This window comes from Parus major, chromosome 23 (assembly GCF_001522545.3).
Source record: "Parus major isolate Abel chromosome 23, Parus_major1.1, whole genome shotgun sequence".
NCBI classification, from domain to species: domain Eukaryota; kingdom Metazoa; phylum Chordata; class Aves; order Passeriformes; family Paridae; genus Parus; species Parus major.
The window spans coordinates 482,974-500,205 of NC_031791.1; the positions used below are offsets into that span (position 1 = coordinate 482,974).

The 17,232-nt window shown below is 55.3% G+C and overlaps 2 protein-coding genes across 2 annotated transcripts in view; both read left to right on the forward strand.

The window, feature by feature from the left end:
- Positions 1–12,036, forward strand: part of WDTC1 (WD and tetratricopeptide repeats 1) — a 25,591-nt gene extending 13,555 nt beyond the window's left edge. The window contains exons 8-15 of the mRNA XM_015649042.3: positions 1,072–1,219; positions 2,287–2,362; positions 2,932–3,028; positions 4,286–4,459; positions 7,620–7,855; positions 8,229–8,397; positions 8,789–8,981; positions 9,098–12,036. Coding sequence (XP_015504528.1) covers positions 1,072–1,219; positions 2,287–2,362; positions 2,932–3,028; positions 4,286–4,459; positions 7,620–7,855; positions 8,229–8,397; positions 8,789–8,981; positions 9,098–9,295 — 1,291 coding nt within the window. The 3' untranslated portion in view covers positions 9,296–12,036. The remainder of the gene's footprint in view (positions 1–1,071; positions 1,220–2,286; positions 2,363–2,931; positions 3,029–4,285; positions 4,460–7,619; positions 7,856–8,228; positions 8,398–8,788; positions 8,982–9,097) is intronic.
- A 4,643-nt stretch (positions 12,037–16,679) lies between these two features.
- The window catches only part of TMEM222 (transmembrane protein 222), a 6,949-nt gene continuing 6,396 nt past the window's right edge, over positions 16,680–17,232 (forward strand). The window contains exon 1 of the mRNA XM_015649237.2: positions 16,680–16,822. Within this exon, the coding sequence (XP_015504723.1) occupies positions 16,707–16,822 (116 nt within the window). The 5' untranslated portion in view covers positions 16,680–16,706. The remainder of the gene's footprint in view (positions 16,823–17,232) is intronic.

The window sequence follows — 17,232 nt, forward strand, 5'->3', positions numbered from 1 at the left end:
GGGGACACTGTGGGGCACTGGGGGGACACTGTGGGGACACTGGGGGAACTGGGGGAACTTCACTGCCTGAAGAAACAGTTCCAGCCATCACACACAAACCCCCTGCTCGGAGGATCTGTCCCATGGGGGGTTGTGTGCATTGCAGGTTATTTCACTGGGGTGCTGAGCTGGCCTGGTGTTTTTGTCACTCCTGGCAAGTGAAGGCTGGGATGTAACCTGGGCTCTGTGGCCTTTCCTGGAACTGGTCCCAGCAAAGCTGCTGTTCAGAGTCCTTCTGGCACAGAAGTGACTTGTCCTCATCCTGCAGATAAGGAATCAGTGACGCAGTATCTGAGCAATCTAGATGACATTTTTCTCCAGAGCTCATTATTTACTATCTTTTACCCCAAAATATTCGGGTTTTTTGTGGTTTTTTTTTTAAATATCTCAGACCAGCATGTTCAGCAGACCAGTTCTGACAGTCCTGCTCCTGATGAGTCCCACTAGAGGATTCCTCAGGTCCCCTGAATTGGTCATGCAACACATCTGCTGTCTGAAGAGCAGAACTTCTGTGTGAGCTGAATATTTAGGAGCTTTGGTTTTCTTGCACCGAGGGCTTTATTAGGAAACCTAATTAGGGGGTTGAGGATGGAGGTATTTGCAGATGGCTGCAAATCACAAAAGCCAAATCCTAGTGAATCCCTAAAACTGAGGTTCTGGCTTCTGCAGGCTCTTTGGTAACAAGGCAGTTATAATTCTCCTCTTCATGTGAAGGTGGCTGTGCAGAATTGGAGTCATGGAACCACAGAATGGTTTGGGTTGGAAGGGACCTTAAAACACACCTTGTTCCATGCCGTGGGCAGGGACACCTTCCACTGGAGCAGGCTGCTCCAAGCTCCATCCAGGCAGGCCTTGGACACCGCCAGGGATGGGGCAGCAGTACCCAGAAGGTGTGAACAGGCCCCTGTGCATGTCCTGGTTCCTCCTGAAGGATCCAGTCAGGAAATGGAAAACCTTGCTGCTTGTGCTCCATGGCTTTGCTCTTGTGAGAGGGGACAGCTGGGGTAGGACAGAGACAACTGTTAAGAGTTAAACCAACAATTATGGGCCTGTCCTCTCCACAGGGCACCTCCCAGTGAAGCTTCCAGACTACAACAACCGGCTGAGGGTCCTGGTGGCCACGTACGTCACCTTCAGCCCCGACGGCACCGAGCTCCTGGTCAACATGGGAGGGGAGCAGGTAAGGAGGCAGAAAAGCTTCACTTGGGGTCACTGGACATTGCTGTGTGCTACTGGAAATAGGTACAGCAGCTTCTCTGGGGGTAATGTGATTGATTTTAAACTGCTTTCTGATTAATTCAGGCTAAATACTTGGGATTAGGGATATAGTTGTTACGTTGTCACTGATCAAAGTGAAACCACCTTCTGTTGTGGTTTTCCAATTCACATTTCACTCTCTGGAAGAGGAGAAAGAAAACAAACAAAACCAGTTCTGGAACTGACCTTTGTTGGCCTGGGAAGGATTTCATAACTCATTCTTGAAACATCAAACTGCTTCTGTAATAGAATGTAGTGAGTAAGGAACTTGGAGAAGCAAAGGCCTTCACCTGGAATATTGATTGCTTTAATTTTAAGCTCTGGGTGATATTCATGGATCTTTTGTAAAGCCTATCAATGGAATGAGAAAATCCTCCTGCCAGCATTAATCAGGGTGGATTAAACAGGACCTTTGCTTGTGGGCAGGCTGCACTGTGCTTGTCCTCTGCAGCTCTTTCTCACATGTGCACTCAGTCCCCTGAGGAGAGGGGACCCGTGGGCTGTCCTGTCCTGTCCCAGTGCAGCTGTAAACTGGGATGTCACAGAGCTGCCTTGGGAGTTCCAGTTCCCCTGGGAAATACTGGTTTTGTCTCAGAGAGACTTTTCCTCCGTGTCCCACCTCTTTTCTGTCAATAGGTGTTTGGTTTCTTCATTATCATTGTGTTAATTGAAGTATCTTAGTTGTTTTATTGAGATATGAAGCTTTCTGGGCAGGTTGGCCAATGCTCAGGTCAGCTGTTAAGTTCTGCAGGTATGGAGTAAGCCCAGGTTGCTGTTTCTCAGTGTTATTCTCCCTGAACTGGGCTGGACTGGGGCACTCCCCAGTTCCTGCTGCCATGCCTTGTGTGTCTGTAAAAAAGATAACCAGTGAGAAAATTGGAAATAGGGAACACAAACATGGAACTGTGTACCTACCGAGCCCTCTTTTATTTCTGACTTGAGCATCTCTGTTTTGCAGACTTGTCTCATGCTCTTTTTTCCTTTCCTCAGGTCTATTTGTTTGATCTGACATACAAACAGCGCCCATACACTTTTCTCCTCCCAAAGAAGTGCCACACTTCAGGGGGTAAGTGTGGTGCTGTCACAAAGGGAGCGAGCAGCAGAGGGGAGTTCTGTACTGCACAGCTCATTTCCAGGGTGCAGCAGGAGAATGAGGCAGGGGGTGGGTTGTGTCAGCTGCTGGGCTGTGTGGGCAGTGTGGTTCATATCCTGAGTTCCAGAATCCCTCTGCAGTGGGACAAAACACCAGGGCAGAGTGACCTGTGGGGAGAGGGGCGTGTGTGTGAGTTGAGAGTGCCTAAAGCTGTGCTCAGGGACTGAGCAGGGGATGAGGCCCTGGTGTCCTCCCAGACCATTCCAGGATTCCATGGCAGCCCAACCATGGCCTGACATCAGCCAAAGGTAATTCCCTTCAAGCTCTGTGTGAGCACTTAGATCTGTGTGTGTGGTTTTCTGATCTAGAATTGCAAAGGACACTGCAGAGATCGGTAAATGTAAGGGGACAAATCAAATCCGGGTGGCTGGAGCAGGTAGAATCGTGGAGGTTTTGTTTGTGTTGGGTTTGTTCTGCTGTAAAATAAACCCTGAGTCTGTGTAATCCACACTGATGCTTAGCATGGTTTTTCTAACCTTCAGAAGTGCAGAATGGGAAAACCTCTACCAATGGAGTGTCCAACGGGATCCATCTCCACAGCAACGGCTTCCGCCTGGCCGAGGGAAGGGCACACGTGAGGTGAGGGCACAGCTGCCCCTCCAGGGGCTTCTGTGGTTTGTCCTTGTCCTCTGCCTCTCGACAGGCAAACCCCCTGCCCTGCTCCTGGGTTGCCTGGTGGCCTCTGGTGCCTGGGCTGTGAGCAGAAGTCAGACCAGGCAAGAGCATCCTGGGGGAAATTGTCCGTGAGGGTTTTTCCTCTGATGATGAATTAAGGTGGACAAAACTAAGAAATGGTTTTTCAGGCCTGGAAGCAAAGTGTCCTGAGTGGGGGTTGCTTCCTGGCCTGCAGGAGCTGTGTGTTGATAGTGGCAGAGGCTGGCTCCTGAAGGAACCTTGCTTCCCTTTGCCATTCTTTGGGCACTTGCCTGCTGCAAACTGAACTGAAGCTGCCAGAATTGTACTGTGACAACACTGGAACACTACAGCCATTGCTGGCACGGGAGCTAGGACTGGATGGAGCCTCTTCCACTGCTGATTTCTTTCTTTAGGACCAAAATGCAGTCGGGGCGAAGGAGCAGCAGCACATCTTGGTGGCTGTTTTTGTTCCAGCTGATGAGACTTGGTGCAAAGTCAGGACACTTATTTAACACCATATATGGGTAGTCTGGGTTCCTCCAAAGTCCCTTTGTGGGCTGTTCCAGCTCCTCTCCTCTAGATGGCCCCTCCACCGCGGCAGCAGCAACGGGGCTGCAGTTTTGGGTTGTGGAGCACGGGCCTGGTGAGCTCAGATGCTTCTGCATGTGCACTGTTGTGCATTGCTAAAAGAGGACTGGACACGGTGCGTGTGCAGTCGAAACAAAGACGTATTGGTGAAGTCTGATGCTTAAAATACCCACTGCTCAATTTGGAGTGTGTCTCTGTAGATGAATTAAAAATGGGAGCAGTCAAGTGATGGTCACACTGATGTAGAGAGACTGCCAGAGGGTGCTGAGGCCCTGGCACTGGGTGCCCAGAGAAGCTGTGGCTGCTCTGGAAGGGTCCACAGGGCTTGGAGCAACCTGGGCTAGTGCAAGGTGTCCCTGGCCATGGCAGGGGGAGGAATGAGATGGGCTTTAAAGTCTCTTCCAGCCCAGGCTGTTCTGAGATTCTGTGGTCAAAACCAAACTTTCCTCTTGAGCTCTGGTTCTTCAGGTCCAGAGTCCCTTCTGCCTTTTCCTGAACCTTTTTTTAGGAAGTCCAGCAGTCTTCTGCTAAGCTGGAGCTGAGCACCGTGGGCTCTGACCTGGAGTGAAGGATTTCCAACTTAACCTGTGCTGCTCCCTTCTTCCCCTGCAGCCCCCAGGTGGAGTTGCCCCCGTACCTGGAGAGGATCAAGCAGCAAGCCAATGAGGCCTTTGCCTGCCAGCTGTGGACCCAGGCCATCCAGCTGTACAGCAAAGCTGTGCAGAAGGCCCCCAACAACGCCATGCTCTATGGGAACAGAGCTGCTGCCTACATGAAGCGCAAGTGGTAAGGGCCAGTGCCACTGTGGGTGGCTCCCAGGGGCCACCCTGGGGAAGGGTGTCCCTCTGTCAGGTGGGGCTGGGGTTATCAGATTGAAACATGATTGGGTACCTCTGGCTCAAAGGTGCCAGCAGTTGGTGCTGGACAAGTTCTGGGGAGGCACAGCAGGTAAGCAGCCTGTTGTTTCACCTGCTGGTGTGCTGTGTGAAATCCTGATCCTTTCCTGTTCAAAAACAAACCCAAGACCCACCTCTGAGTCACAGTATTCTGGGTGTCTCCAAGGGTGTCTGTGTTCATTTGGGTGGTTCTGATTTGCATTAAAGAAGGGCTCTTAGACCTGCTGTCAACACATGACGTAATGGTGACTGTGCTTTGTAACATCTCATGACAGAAGGTTGTTTCAGGCCTGCCTTTGGTTGCTGCTGTTTTCAAGCACCTCACACTGCAGACACTCAGAGCTGCTGGTTCCTGTGCTACCCCAGTTAACCCACACTCCTTTGACTGGAGACAAACCTCAGGGAGGGATCTGGGGAGGAGGCAGATCCTCACAGTCTGGAGGAGATTCTGCCCTGCTGGTTGCAGAACACCCTGTCAGCCTCTGCAGTGGGTGATGTCTGCTCTGACCACTGGCCAGAGCTGCATCCACAAGATTCAGCTGAGTTATTTTAGTGCCTGTCCCCTTGAGCAGAGTAAGGCTGAGTACCATGACTTGCCATTAACATATTTAAAATAGCTGTGGTCCTTCATCTCCATTTGCTTTGTGAGGATATCCTTCTCCTCTCCCTGCTGAAATCCCCAGTATGAATTCTCCTCTCTTCTTGCCAAGATAAAGAGCAGCCAGCAGTTGTTGTGACTGTTGGTAACTGGCCTACTGGCTGTTTTGCAATAGCAGAGATTTGGGAGCTGCCTCAAAAAGACCTCAGTGTTCCAAAGGAGGAGAACAATAGGTTGGGATTAAGGGATGGAACACAGAAGCTGAGTGCTGATCTCATGAATGACATTTTTCTTATAGGAATCGTTTTTCCCGAAGGGTGTTGGCTCATCTGAACCTTTCAGTGTGTCAGCTACTGCTTTGCCACAGTTTTGGGTAGCAGGAAGATGTGAAAAACATACACAGAGTGGATTTCTGTGGCATGCAGGGGGTAGGATTTAAATAGCACTGAGGTGATGCCTTCCAGGTGCAGAAAAGGGGCACTTTTCTGCTGGGAACAGTTTGTGGAGTGTGGAGAAGGTGGCTGGGATGTCACTGAGCAGGAGGAGAGGCAGACAGTGACCCAGGCTGAACCACCACGTGTCTCTGAGGTGTTCTTGATGTCTGGAGCAGGAACAGGTACAGGCCACCCTCAGAACCCTGCAGGTCCTGCTTTGGCCTCATTCTCTGAATAACAGAGAGAGCAAGAAAAAAAGAAGGTCTGTAATTTCCTAACCTCCCCTTGTTCATCTCCCTTAAGATGCTGCTCATATTTTCCAGCACTTCCAATGCTGTCCTTTGAAATTTTGCTCCTAAAAGCCAACTGCATCCCCCTCTGGATTGCTTTCAGCAGTCCACGTTGGCAGTGCTGAGCTGATTTCTAGTTTTGCACAAGCTGAGTCAATCCTGTACCAAAGGGAGAAGTCAGAGCCTGCTTTACATCCCACCAGGTCCATTTTCACACCAGCCTGTTGGGCTGCCAGCGCTGGTGGTTGAGCTTGAAGGATGTTTGAGGGTGGCAAAGCAGTTTAAAAGCCCAGTCAGGTGTGCAGGTGTGAGACACCTGTCTGCCATCCTAACAGGTGACTTGCATTCCCTCCTTCCCTGGCTGGAGGTGTCCTGAATTAACCCTGGCAGTGCTGCAGCCCTGGAGAGCCGTGTCCTGCTGCAGATCTCGTGGGCAGGGCTGTGCTGGGCACTGGCCCTGGTGGCTACCTGGACCAGGAGGGAGCTGCAGGGTGGAGGGTTTGCCAAACATGCTCCTGCAAGATTTGGAGCTCTGCTTAATAAGTCCAGACACTGGGACACCTCTTCCCTGTTCCAGCTGCAGGTGAGGAGGAGCACTGGGACAGGCTGCCCACCGAGGGTGTGGAGTCTCCTTTACTGGAGATACTCAAAACCAGGCCTGAGGAATGTGCTGGAGGGTGCCCTGTTGGTACAGGGAAGGTGTCCTGCGTGACCTCCAGGGCTCCCTTCCTCCCTGACAGAGCTTGCACATGATCTCAAATTGTTGCTCTGCGAATTCATCACCTCCTTGGGAGTGTGTTGGACCTTGGTAGGTGCAGTACACAGAATCCTGGAATGGTTTGGGTTGGAAAGGGCCTTAAAGCCCATCTCATTCCATTCCCTACCATGAGCAGGGGCACTTTCCACCATCCCAGGTTGCTCCAGGCACTGTCCAGCCTGGCCTGGGACACTGCCAGGGATGGGGCACTCACAGTGGGGCATGTGGGTTACAGGTATGAAACGTTATCATTATTATTATTGTTATTAACCATCCAGTGGAGCCTTGGCACTCTGTTTTGGCAGCCTGTGGTGTCTGAGCAGTGCTCAGAGGTGTCTGAGGCTAGTGCTGGTAGCCCAGGTGTGTGCCCTGCCAGCCTGAGCTGAGCTTGGCACGAGGCTCAGCAAGTCCCTCGTGCTTCCAGAGCACAGCCAGAGACAGCCTCACTCCCAGAGCCCGAGCTCAGGGAAACCAGGCTATAAACAGGATCCCAAGTGTGCTCCCTTGTGAAGCTGGAGGTTTGTGCTGTAAAGGTGTGAGGAGGTTGGTGCTGCAGAGGCTGCGGAGCTGTGCCGTGTGTCCACACAGGGGCACGATTGAGCCGTGACAGGGAGCCCGGCTGGCACGGGAGGGCTCTGCTGCCTGGCCAGAGGGCTGCTGCAGCCTCCATCTTCAAAGGACTTCCCGAAATGTGCTGCAGCAGGGAGCTCTGCTCTCGGATTTAAAATGGCAGGTCAGGGCTGGCGGGGCAGCCTGCTGTGGTCACATCCCACAGCCCTTGGGGAGGCTGGGCTGGGTCAGGTGGTGCCCCCGAGTCACAGCAAATGCTGTTAGTGAGCTCCTGGGGTGTGGGATTGTGTAGAGAGCTGGAAACAACAAGCTCTGGAGTGAAATGAGGGCTGGGAAACGGCAGTGGAAAATGTTTGCTGTTGCTGCTGGGGCTGGCTAATCCTCTGCCGTGTTTTCCTCAGGGATGGGGACCACTACGATGCTCTGAGGGACTGCTTGAAGGCCATTTCCCTAAATCCCTGCCACCTGAAGGCCCATTTCCGCCTCGCCCGCTGCCTCTTTGAACTCAAGTACGTGGCAGAAGCACTGGAGTGTCTGGATGACTTTAAAGGGAAGTTTCCAGAACAAGCACACAGCAGTGCCTGCGATGCACTAGACAGGGACATCAATGCTGCTCTCTTCTCCAAGAGTGATAACGGTGAGTGCTGCTGCTCCTGGGCCTCTCCAAGGTTACACTGAAATCTAATGAGCACACAAGGACTTTCCTCCTTAAACTATCCCTCTGAAGTGAAGCTCCAACTTCTGAGAGAGATTGATTGTTGCTGTGCACAAAAACTGGCCTGAGCCTGTTCTTGCCTTGTGCCTGGTCCTGGTTTGCTCTTGAGTGAGCGTGTGATAAAAGGAGTCTGATGTAGCTGGGAGATAATGTGGAAGGAAGGAAGCTCATGCTCTGAGCCCTGCTCCCTGCTGGAATTGTCCTTAACCCTTCTCTGAGGCTGCTGGGGTCTCCTGGGGCGTGTTTTGTTTAGAACTCCCCCAGTGGTGCTGAGGGAAGTGTGTTGTCCTTGCAGCTGAAGACAAGAAGGGGGGTGGCCCCATCCGGCTGCGAGCCACGGGCCGCAAGGACTCCATCTCTGAGGACGAGATGGTGCTGAGGGAGCGCAGCTACGACTACAAATTCCGCTACTGCGGCCACTGTAACACCACCACAGACATCAAAGAGGCCAATTTCTTTGGCAGGTATGCTGGCAGGGGCACAGGACAGGAGTGAGCAGCTGCAGGGTGATCTGTTCCGTGCAGCCTCACGTGTAGCCCCGTGTTTGTGTTCGTGAAATGGCACGGGCGCTGCTGTGGAGGGTTGGGACAGCACAGGAACCCTTCTCCCGCGTTGCTGCGAGAGCAGCTGATGAGGAGCAGATGCACAGAGGAGCTGGTTGGGCCAGCAGTTCAGAAATCCTTGTGGGATTGAGAACAGGGCTCCTGGGGACACAGGGAACCAGCACGGGGAGCTTTATCTGGATTACACATCCAGTGTGAGGGGTGTCAGCCGGCTGGTGACAGGAGCCACGTGAAATTGTCAGCCTGCTGGAGCTCTTGGGTGTTACCCCCAGTCTCTGCTCCTCTGCCCTAGCAACGCCCAGTACATCGTCAGCGGCTCGGATGATGGCTCCTTCTTCATCTGGGAGAAGGAAACCACCAACCTGGTGCGTGTGCTGCAGGGAGACGAGTCCATTGTGAACTGTCTGCAGCCTCACCCCAGCTACTGCTTCCTGGCCACCAGCGGCATTGACCCGGTCGTGCGGCTCTGGAACCCCAGGCCCGAGGTAAGGGCTGCGGTCAAAGCCTCCCTCGCTGGCTCCTGCTGGGATCTCCCAGAGCAGGAGCAGGAGCAGGAGCAGCCCCTCCTCAGCCCTGAGTGCTGTCCCTTGATGTGTTGCAGAGTGAGACCCTCAATGGCCGCGTGGTCGTGGACATGGAAGGTGCTTCCCAAGCCAACCAGCGGCGGATGAACGCGGACCCGCTGGAGGTGATGCTGCTCAACATGGGCTACCGGATCACGGGACTGACCAGTGGCGGGGCTGGAGGCTCAGACGATGAAGACAGCTCAGAGGGGCAAGTCCAGTGCCGGCCCAGCTAAAACAGAACTGCCTCTCCTTCCTCTAAAAGATTGGCTGAAAGGGAACCGAGTTTCCTTGGTCCTGAACTTTCTCTGGTGAATGACTGCACTGTTTCGCACTATGCACAGGGTAGGACAAGCTGGCAGGGGCAGGAGTGGCCGTCTCTAAACCATCACCTCCTCCTCCTCCATGGCAGTGCAGTCCAGGGTTTGCCTTTAGTGGAATTTAGTCCCAACAGGGGTCTTTGAGTTGTCTGTGAGCAGTGTAACTGGTGATTATTTTTCCAGAGCTGCTGTATGATCTGGTACAGGGGCTGTTGCCTGCATTGCAGGGGGGGATGTTAAATTCCTGAATAAAACACAAACCTAGGGCAGGGGTTATGGAATGAATTTACTGCAGTGATTTTGAAAGCTTAACTGTGCTACCAGCCTGTCTAGAGGCCCCAGGTTTATGGCTGTTGGCCATGAAACACCTGTTTTGTCCCATAACATCTTTCTCCTGGCTTCCATCTCAGACACGTCAGCAGATGTAGCTGTGCTGTTCTGGGGACTGGAGCTCGCCTGTCCTGTCCCCCTGTCTTAGCTGAGGGATCGGTGGAGGCACTGGGTGTGTGCAGCTCCACGGGGCAGAACAAGCTTGGCTGGTTCTGATTCTCCCTCCTGTGCTCCCCGAGCCCGTGGAGGGAGGTGACAACGACGGGCTCAGGTTGGATCAGAAGCCTAGGGCTAGTGTAGCTAAAGCTGCTGAGGAAAGGAGCAGGTGACAGCACCTCTCCATTGCCCCAGGTGTGTAGCTGTGTCTGCTTTCTCCTCTGCACATCACCTGTGCAGGAGCTGAGGGCGTTGTCACCGTGTGAACAATGCAGCTACAGCTGCAGCTGTCACAGGCAGCATTTTTGTACAGCCAGCTGCTCTGTCTGGCCAAGGTGGGCCTTCCCTGCCTCTGTTGGTGTAACATCAGAGGGATTCGTGGTCCTCTCAGGAACCCTCCTTCCTCTTCCCACTGCCCACACCCTGACGGGCTGCAAAGCCAGGAGCACACCTGGAAACACAGCACTATACTTCCATTCCTTCCCCCTCCTGTAACACACAGCCCTGTTCTCCCCTCTTGCAGTTGCCAAACACTAAATACCCCACAGATCTTACACAGCTGTGCTACAACCACCTCTGCAGGTTGTTTTTTCTAGGACTATCAACTAAGACCAAAGAGCCCCTGGAGATCTGAACCGCTCTGCTCTGTCTCGTGTCTCTTCCTGCCGAAGGCCTGAACATGTTAGCCGTGGTCCCAGGGGTGTGAGGTGTGTGTCTGGGAGTGTGTGTGTGCCTGTGTGTGTGCTGTTCTTCCATGTGGTGCAATCCCTGGTCTTCCTGTTGCTGCCGTGGAAAGATGAGAGGCCTCCCTTTCCTCCCCTGGCTGCCAGGCACCGCTGAGCGCAGCTGCGCGGGGCTGCCTGAGCCAGGGCTGCCTCTGCCTTCCAGAACAATCCTGGAGACGAGGAGGGACAGAGGTCAGCTGGCAGCATCTCTCCAAGGACACTGTTCCTGCACAGAGAGCGAGCTGAGCCCCGAGGGTGCCCCTCTGACAGACACCTGCCTGCTCTGTCCCGGGGGAGGCCCCAGCTCGCCCCGCTGCCGTGGGAGCCCCTCAAAGGCACCAGCTCCCCGTGTGCTCTGCCCAGCCCTGCTGGCAGGATCAGCCTCCCCTGTCCTGCTGAGGCACAGCTCACCTGGGCCAGGTGTCCCTGAGCTCCTGGGGCAGGTTTGTTTGTTTGTTTTCACGCAGTACCTGTGACTGTTGAGTTCACCTGGCCGGGAGCGTAGCCAGGTGCACCCCGGGCATTTGCTGCTCTTCCAAGCCCAGAGGCAGCAGAAAATTCTCCTCACTTGGGTGGCTTTCTGACATGGTCTGCCCTTTTCTTTTTTTGCTTAAGGCTTCCTACTAGACACATCCTCTTCTTTTTATTTTTTTTTCCCCTCTTCTCCTCCCACTCAAACTTTTTTTTCAGCTTTCAGTAGACAACGTCTGCAGACTTTGATTTTTAAACTGAGAGACTGAGATGGAAAGCTCTGAAGAGAACAGACCTCTCCCTCCCCATTCACCTTTTGCTGTGGCAGCTATTTTTTGGGTTTTTTTTACCCTTGTGAGACAGTGCAGCTCTTTTACCTGCCAGTTGCAGTGTGAAAGCAACCAGATTTCCTGCCTCTGCAGTGGGTTGCTTTGTTTTTCATGGCTGCTTTGGTTAAAAAAAAAAAAACGAAGATTAATAATAATAGGAGAGAAGGGGAGAGAAAAACCTTTCTGCCTCTAGCCCCTTTTCCCCTTGCTGTGGGCAGATTACCTGCTTGTCGCTTGTTAACAAGGAATTTGTATTTATTGGTGAAGGAAAAAAACATGCTGGGGAAGTCAGGAGAAGATGTTGCTTTATTGACCTCTGCTGTTTACTTCAACCCCCTCTTTGGGAAAGCTTCTTCCTGCTCTTTCTGGTTAACTCTTTCTAGCCTGGGATATGCAGGGATGCCTCCTTTATTTTTGTATTCTAGCAATGGGCTCTCCGTTAGGAGACTCTAGGATTCTCTTAGTGTTGCAGTGACCATTGCTTCTCGCTTTTTTGAGTACTAAAGACGATCATCTCGTAAACTTTGCCCCTGCAGTTGTAGAGGTAACACACGAGCCTTACTGCCCTCATTAGAAGGAGCAGAAAACTTGTTTCTCTGGTCCCTGGAAGAGAAAGGGTTAAGCGATTAAACAATTCTTTGTTCTAGTTCTTTCTTGGTGTTGTTTTGTTGGGGGATCCTCGTGCCTTTGTTGTACCTTTGGGTGGAGGGTGGGCTGGTCGGGCCAGCTGCTGTTCCTCAGAGGACAGGGGCTCCAGAGCTGGCGTGGGAAGGGCCTGGTGTGCCCAGGACGTGCCCAGGACGTGGCCAGGACGTGCCCAGGACGTGGCCAGGACGTGCCCAGGAGCCGCGGTGGCCACGGAGTCGGTGCTGAGTTGATGTGTCCGGGTTTGGGAGCGGGTCTGGAGCTGTGGGGAGGGAGGAGGGGAGGCAGCAGGTCCTGCAGGGCTCTCTCGAGTCCTGCTGAGGCCCCTGCTGGAGCCAGGGACAGGCACAGAGCCCGTCCTGCCGTGTCCCTTGGCCTGGGTCACCCTTCCTGAGATGTCCCTGTGTCACATCCCTGCCTTACAGGGCGTGTCCAGCACCAACCTTTGCACCAGAGATGTTCCTTTGCTAAAGGATTTCACAAACTCGCTCTTTCCTCCAGGTCCCTGCTGCAAAACCTCCCAAACATTTCCGTGCTCTGCAAGCTGCAGGCCTTAAGGGAGAGCTGGAAAACCAGGCTGGTATTTTCAGAATCCATTTGAACTCTTCCCTTAAAAATTCCTGTTGGACACCTCTCAGCCGAAGGTCTTTTGAGGCCTCTTCGTTTCAAATCCTGTCTGATATAAATTATTGCTTTAAAAGGCAGCTCTGCTGTAACAAAGCAATGAGTATCCATAGCTGGAATTGGCAATCAGCTAATTGGGTCAGCTCTTGGAGTGAGTGGTTGGAAGCTGCGTGTTTGAATTGTGGGTGGAAATGGGTAGAAGGACCCAGAAAATTAGTTTTATTTGTCATTTGGATGAGAGGATTGGGTTGAGGAGGCAGAGGAGGGATATGCTCTGGGATGTGGGGGGAGGAACAGCCTGAGTGACAAATTCACTTTTCTCTGATGGAACTGTTGGCAGCGCCAGCAACAGAACTGCAGCGGGCTGGGGATGGGTCCTGGGAGCAGGATGGGAACAGGGTGTCTGGAACCTGCTGCTGTGGGTGCTGCCAGGGCTGGGGATGGGTCCTGGGAGCAGAACAGGAGCAGGGTGTGGGGAATCTGCGGCTGTGGGTGCTGGGGATGGGTCCTGGGAGCAGAACAGGAGCAGGGTGTGGGGAATCTGCGGCTGTGGGTGCTGGGGATGGGTCCTGGGAGCAGAACACGGGAGCAGGGTGTCGGGAATCTGCTGCTGGGTCCTGTGAGCAGAGCAGGAGCAGGGTGTCGGGAATCTGCGGCTGTGGGTGCTGCCAGGGCTGGGTCCTGGGAGCAGAGTAGGAACAGGGTATCGGGAATCTACTGCTGTGGTTCCTGTGAGCAGGATGGGAACAGGGTGTCGGGAATCTGCCGCTGTGGAGCTCAGCCCTGGAGCTGCTGCACAGGAGGGGAGATGGGGACCCCCTTTATGGCCTGGAGAGGAGCCGGGCTTTGTCCAGGATTTGTGAGGAGTCACCGTGGCCAGCCCTGGGCTCGGGGGCGCTCCCACGCGTGTCCCTTGTCCCCGTGGAGGTTTCCCCGTGTGCCACAGGGACAGGGAGCAGGAAACGGAGCTGCCCAGTGACGGGAGACAGAGAAAGCCCCGGGGCCGCTCCTGGAGGGGGCTGAGGCCGTGGGGGTGTGAGCAGAGCCCCCAGGGCGGGTTTGGTTCCCGAACCACCGGAGGCTCCGGGGCCGCACGGAGCCGAGCTCGGGCTGCGGGGCCGGGGAGGGACCCGGGGCTGGTGTCCCCCATCAGCCCCAGCCCGGTGACATTTCCAGACATTTCCTCCTCGGCTGTCGGTGGCAGGAGGGGGAGGGGATCTCCTCCTGGAGTGCCTGGCTCCTGGCAGTCCCTCTGATGCTGGAGCTGTCACAGCAGGGAAGGTTCCCAAGGAAGCGCTGCCGAACGGGAGCTGGCCGTGCGCCGGCAGCTCCCAGCCCGTGCCCCGAGCCAGCCGCGGAACGGGAGGGGCCCGAGCCCCGCCGGGCTCCGGGACAAGCCCAGGGCAGGCTCCAGGAGAGCGCTGGCACCTGCCGGGAGCAGGGACACGGCCCCCGGTCCTGCCGGGGGGCAGAGGAGCCACCGGGGGCCGGTCCCCGGCCAGCCCTTTTGTTTCTCCTCAAAGGAGCGCTCGCACAAACAATGATGGCACCATTCCTGCTCTGCACATCGATCCAGCGCTGTAGTCAGGCAAGAGAGCTGCGATAAAACCCCGGCCTTTAATTTTATGCATGGAGAACTTCTTACCTGCTCTCCCCTCCCTGTCCTCCCCCCCGCCGCTCCTTTTCCAACTGCAGCTATTTTTCCCTGCTGACTTCAGGTGTTTTGTATTCTGCTTAGATCAATAGCAGCACAACAGCAGCAGCTTTCCAGTTGTCACTAGGAAGACCCTGCTGTCAGCTCAGCCCAGCCGAGCTCTGCCGGGGCTGGAGAACCCTTGTGCTTCCCTGACAGACACAAAGAGCTGCACAGCAAACCGGTGCTCTATTGATTTTGCTTTTAATTATTTTTTTTTTTTTAAATCCAGCCTGGGGAAAGCTGTGTTCTTCCCGAGCTGCAGCAGCCGGCTTTGCCTTCCTGCACTTGTTTTATGGGGAGTGAAGTGTGTGAAGTGGCCCTTGCCCGGGCGGGAGGTGGCACACACGGCCTGCCGAGGCTGTCCCTGCGCTGTGGCTCTGCCAAGGAGCTGCTCCCTGGTGATATCCTGCTTAGCAGCCTCCCAGCCATGAGCAGGAAGAGCAAATCCATTGCCTAATCCCACAAACGTGCCAGGACCACATTAGCTGATGTGAACATTGGCCCTCATTCGTGGCTTTTTCACAATCTCTGATATTTATGTTGGCCTGGAGCAAATCAATGCCAGGGATTTTTTTCTCTGTCAAACAAAAAGCGTTCAGTGAAACACAACCTTTGTGTGCATCTTCCATCCCAAGTGCCAAAACAGAATCTCAGAACGTTGAGGGTTGGAAGGGACCTTAAAGTCCATCTCATTCCAAGCCCTGCCATGCACAGGGACACCTTCCCTGGGCTGCTCCAACCCTGCCATGCACAGGGACACCTTCCCTGGGCTGCTCCAACCCTGCCACACACAGGGACACCTTCCCTGGGCTGCTCCAAGCCCCATCCAGCCTTGGACACACCTGGGGGCAGGCACAGCTTCTCCAGGCCCCCAGGGCCTGCTGCCCTCCCAGGGAAGGATTTCTTCCTCTCATCCAATCTAATTTCCTCTCTTTCAGTTTGTACCCATTACTCTTTGTCCTAAAAGAAGAAAGCAGAAACCGAAAGCACCAGCCCTGGCTTCGCTCTCAAGTGTTGGATTTACTCAGCTTCCTCTATTTTGGAGGCTTCTGTGGTTCCTTTTCCATCAGAGTGCTCAAGGGGAGTTGCTTTGGCTTGAGAGGGGAGAGGCCACCTCGACAGGAGACTCCAGTGACATTTTCTGCTGCCCCAGGGGCCCCTCCAGATGGGAGGACCCCAAAAGTGTCCCCTCGGGGGCGGGCAGGGCTCACCCATCTGCTGGGCTTCGGTGTGTCAGCACCGTTGTGTCCCAGAACAGAGAGCATCCCTGGCCACGCTCAGCCTGACAAGAGGGACACAGAGCAGGGAAGGACAAGCAGGACACAGAGCAGGGAAGGACAAGCAGGACACAGAGCAGGGAAGGACACAGAGCAGGGAAGGACAAGCAGGACACAGAGCAGGGAAGGACAAGCAGGACACAGAGCAGGGAGAAGCCTTAGGCGAAAGAGATGAGTGTCGGTAAAAAGCGGGAGCTGCAAGTTTGTGCCGAGTTTTGGGAACGGGATTTGTCTGTCCCCAAATCCGAGGGTGGGCTCTGTGCCACACACAGGAAAGGCCCAAGGCTGTTTATCTTTGTTCCCAGCCCCTGGCAGAGCAGCCTGACCCCACAGCCCCGGCTGTGATTTCCCCCGGCTTTGAGGAAAGCCAAGGGAAGCGTGGAGGGCTGCAGAGGCTGGAAGGTGGCACAGACAGAACATCCCCATCCCGGGCAGCCCTGACCTCCCTCCCAGCGTCTCGTGGGGGGTGGAAATCTGCAATAAACACATTTCTCCACCTTCCTCGTGTCCTTTGAGTTTAACTTCCTAATAAAGCAATTGTTATTTTTCTAACCCTCTGTGAATGCTGCTGCTCCCTGTCCCGGGGGGCTCCGTGGGGTGATGATGATGATGATGAGGATGATGATGATGATGAGGATGAGGATGAGGATGATGATGATGGTTTCTGCTCCCGAGGGGCTTTAGCTCCTGCCCGAGGGGTTCGCCCGGCAGAACGGGGCGAAGGCAGCGGGAAGGGCCGGCCCGGGGCTCCGGGGCTGGATTTGGTGCCAGACCGGGGGGTCTGGGGTGGGGCCCCGGTGCAGGTCCCGTTCCCTGCCCTGTTCCCGGTTCGGGTCCCTTTCCCATTCCCGGTTCCCATTCCCGGTTCCCATTCCCGGTTCGGGTCCCTTTCCCATTCCCGGTTCCCATTCCCGGTTCCCATTCCCGGTTCCCGGTTCCCATTCCCGGTTCCCATTCCCGGTTCGGGTCCCGTTCCCGTTCCCGTTCCCATTCCCCGTTCCCATTCCCGGTTCCCGGTTCCCGGAAGCGCGCGCGGGCCCGCCGGAAGTGACGCGCTGCGGGCGCGCCCCGGGCATGGCGGCGGCGGAGCCCGGGATGAAGCAGTTCAATGGCGGCGGTGGCGCCGCGCCGGACGCGGAGCGCGGCCGCTTCCCGCACTGCGTGGTCTGGACCCCCATCCCCGTCCTGACGTGAGCGAGGCGCCGGGGGCGCACCGGGGACGGGCGGCGCGGCGGGGGCTGGGCCCGGGACGGGACCCCCCTCACGTGTCCCGGGAGCCCCGCGCTCCTCTGGGAGCTCCCGCGCCCCTCTGCGTCCCCCTCCCCTTGCCGGGACCTTCTCCCGGCTCCCTCCCGAGCCCCCCGTGCCCTCCCGGCCCCTCCGCGGGGCTCGGTGCGCCGGGACCCCGTCCCGGGACGGGCGATGCTGGGGAGGGCTCGGGGCCGGGGAAGGTTCGGTGTTGGGGAAGGTTCGGTGTTGGGGAAGGTTCGGGGCCGGGGAAGGTTCGGTGTTGGGGAAGGTTCGGTGTTGGGGAAGGTTCGGGGCCGGGGAAGGTTCGGGGCCGGGGAAGGTTCGGTGTTGGGGAAGGTTCGGTGTTGGG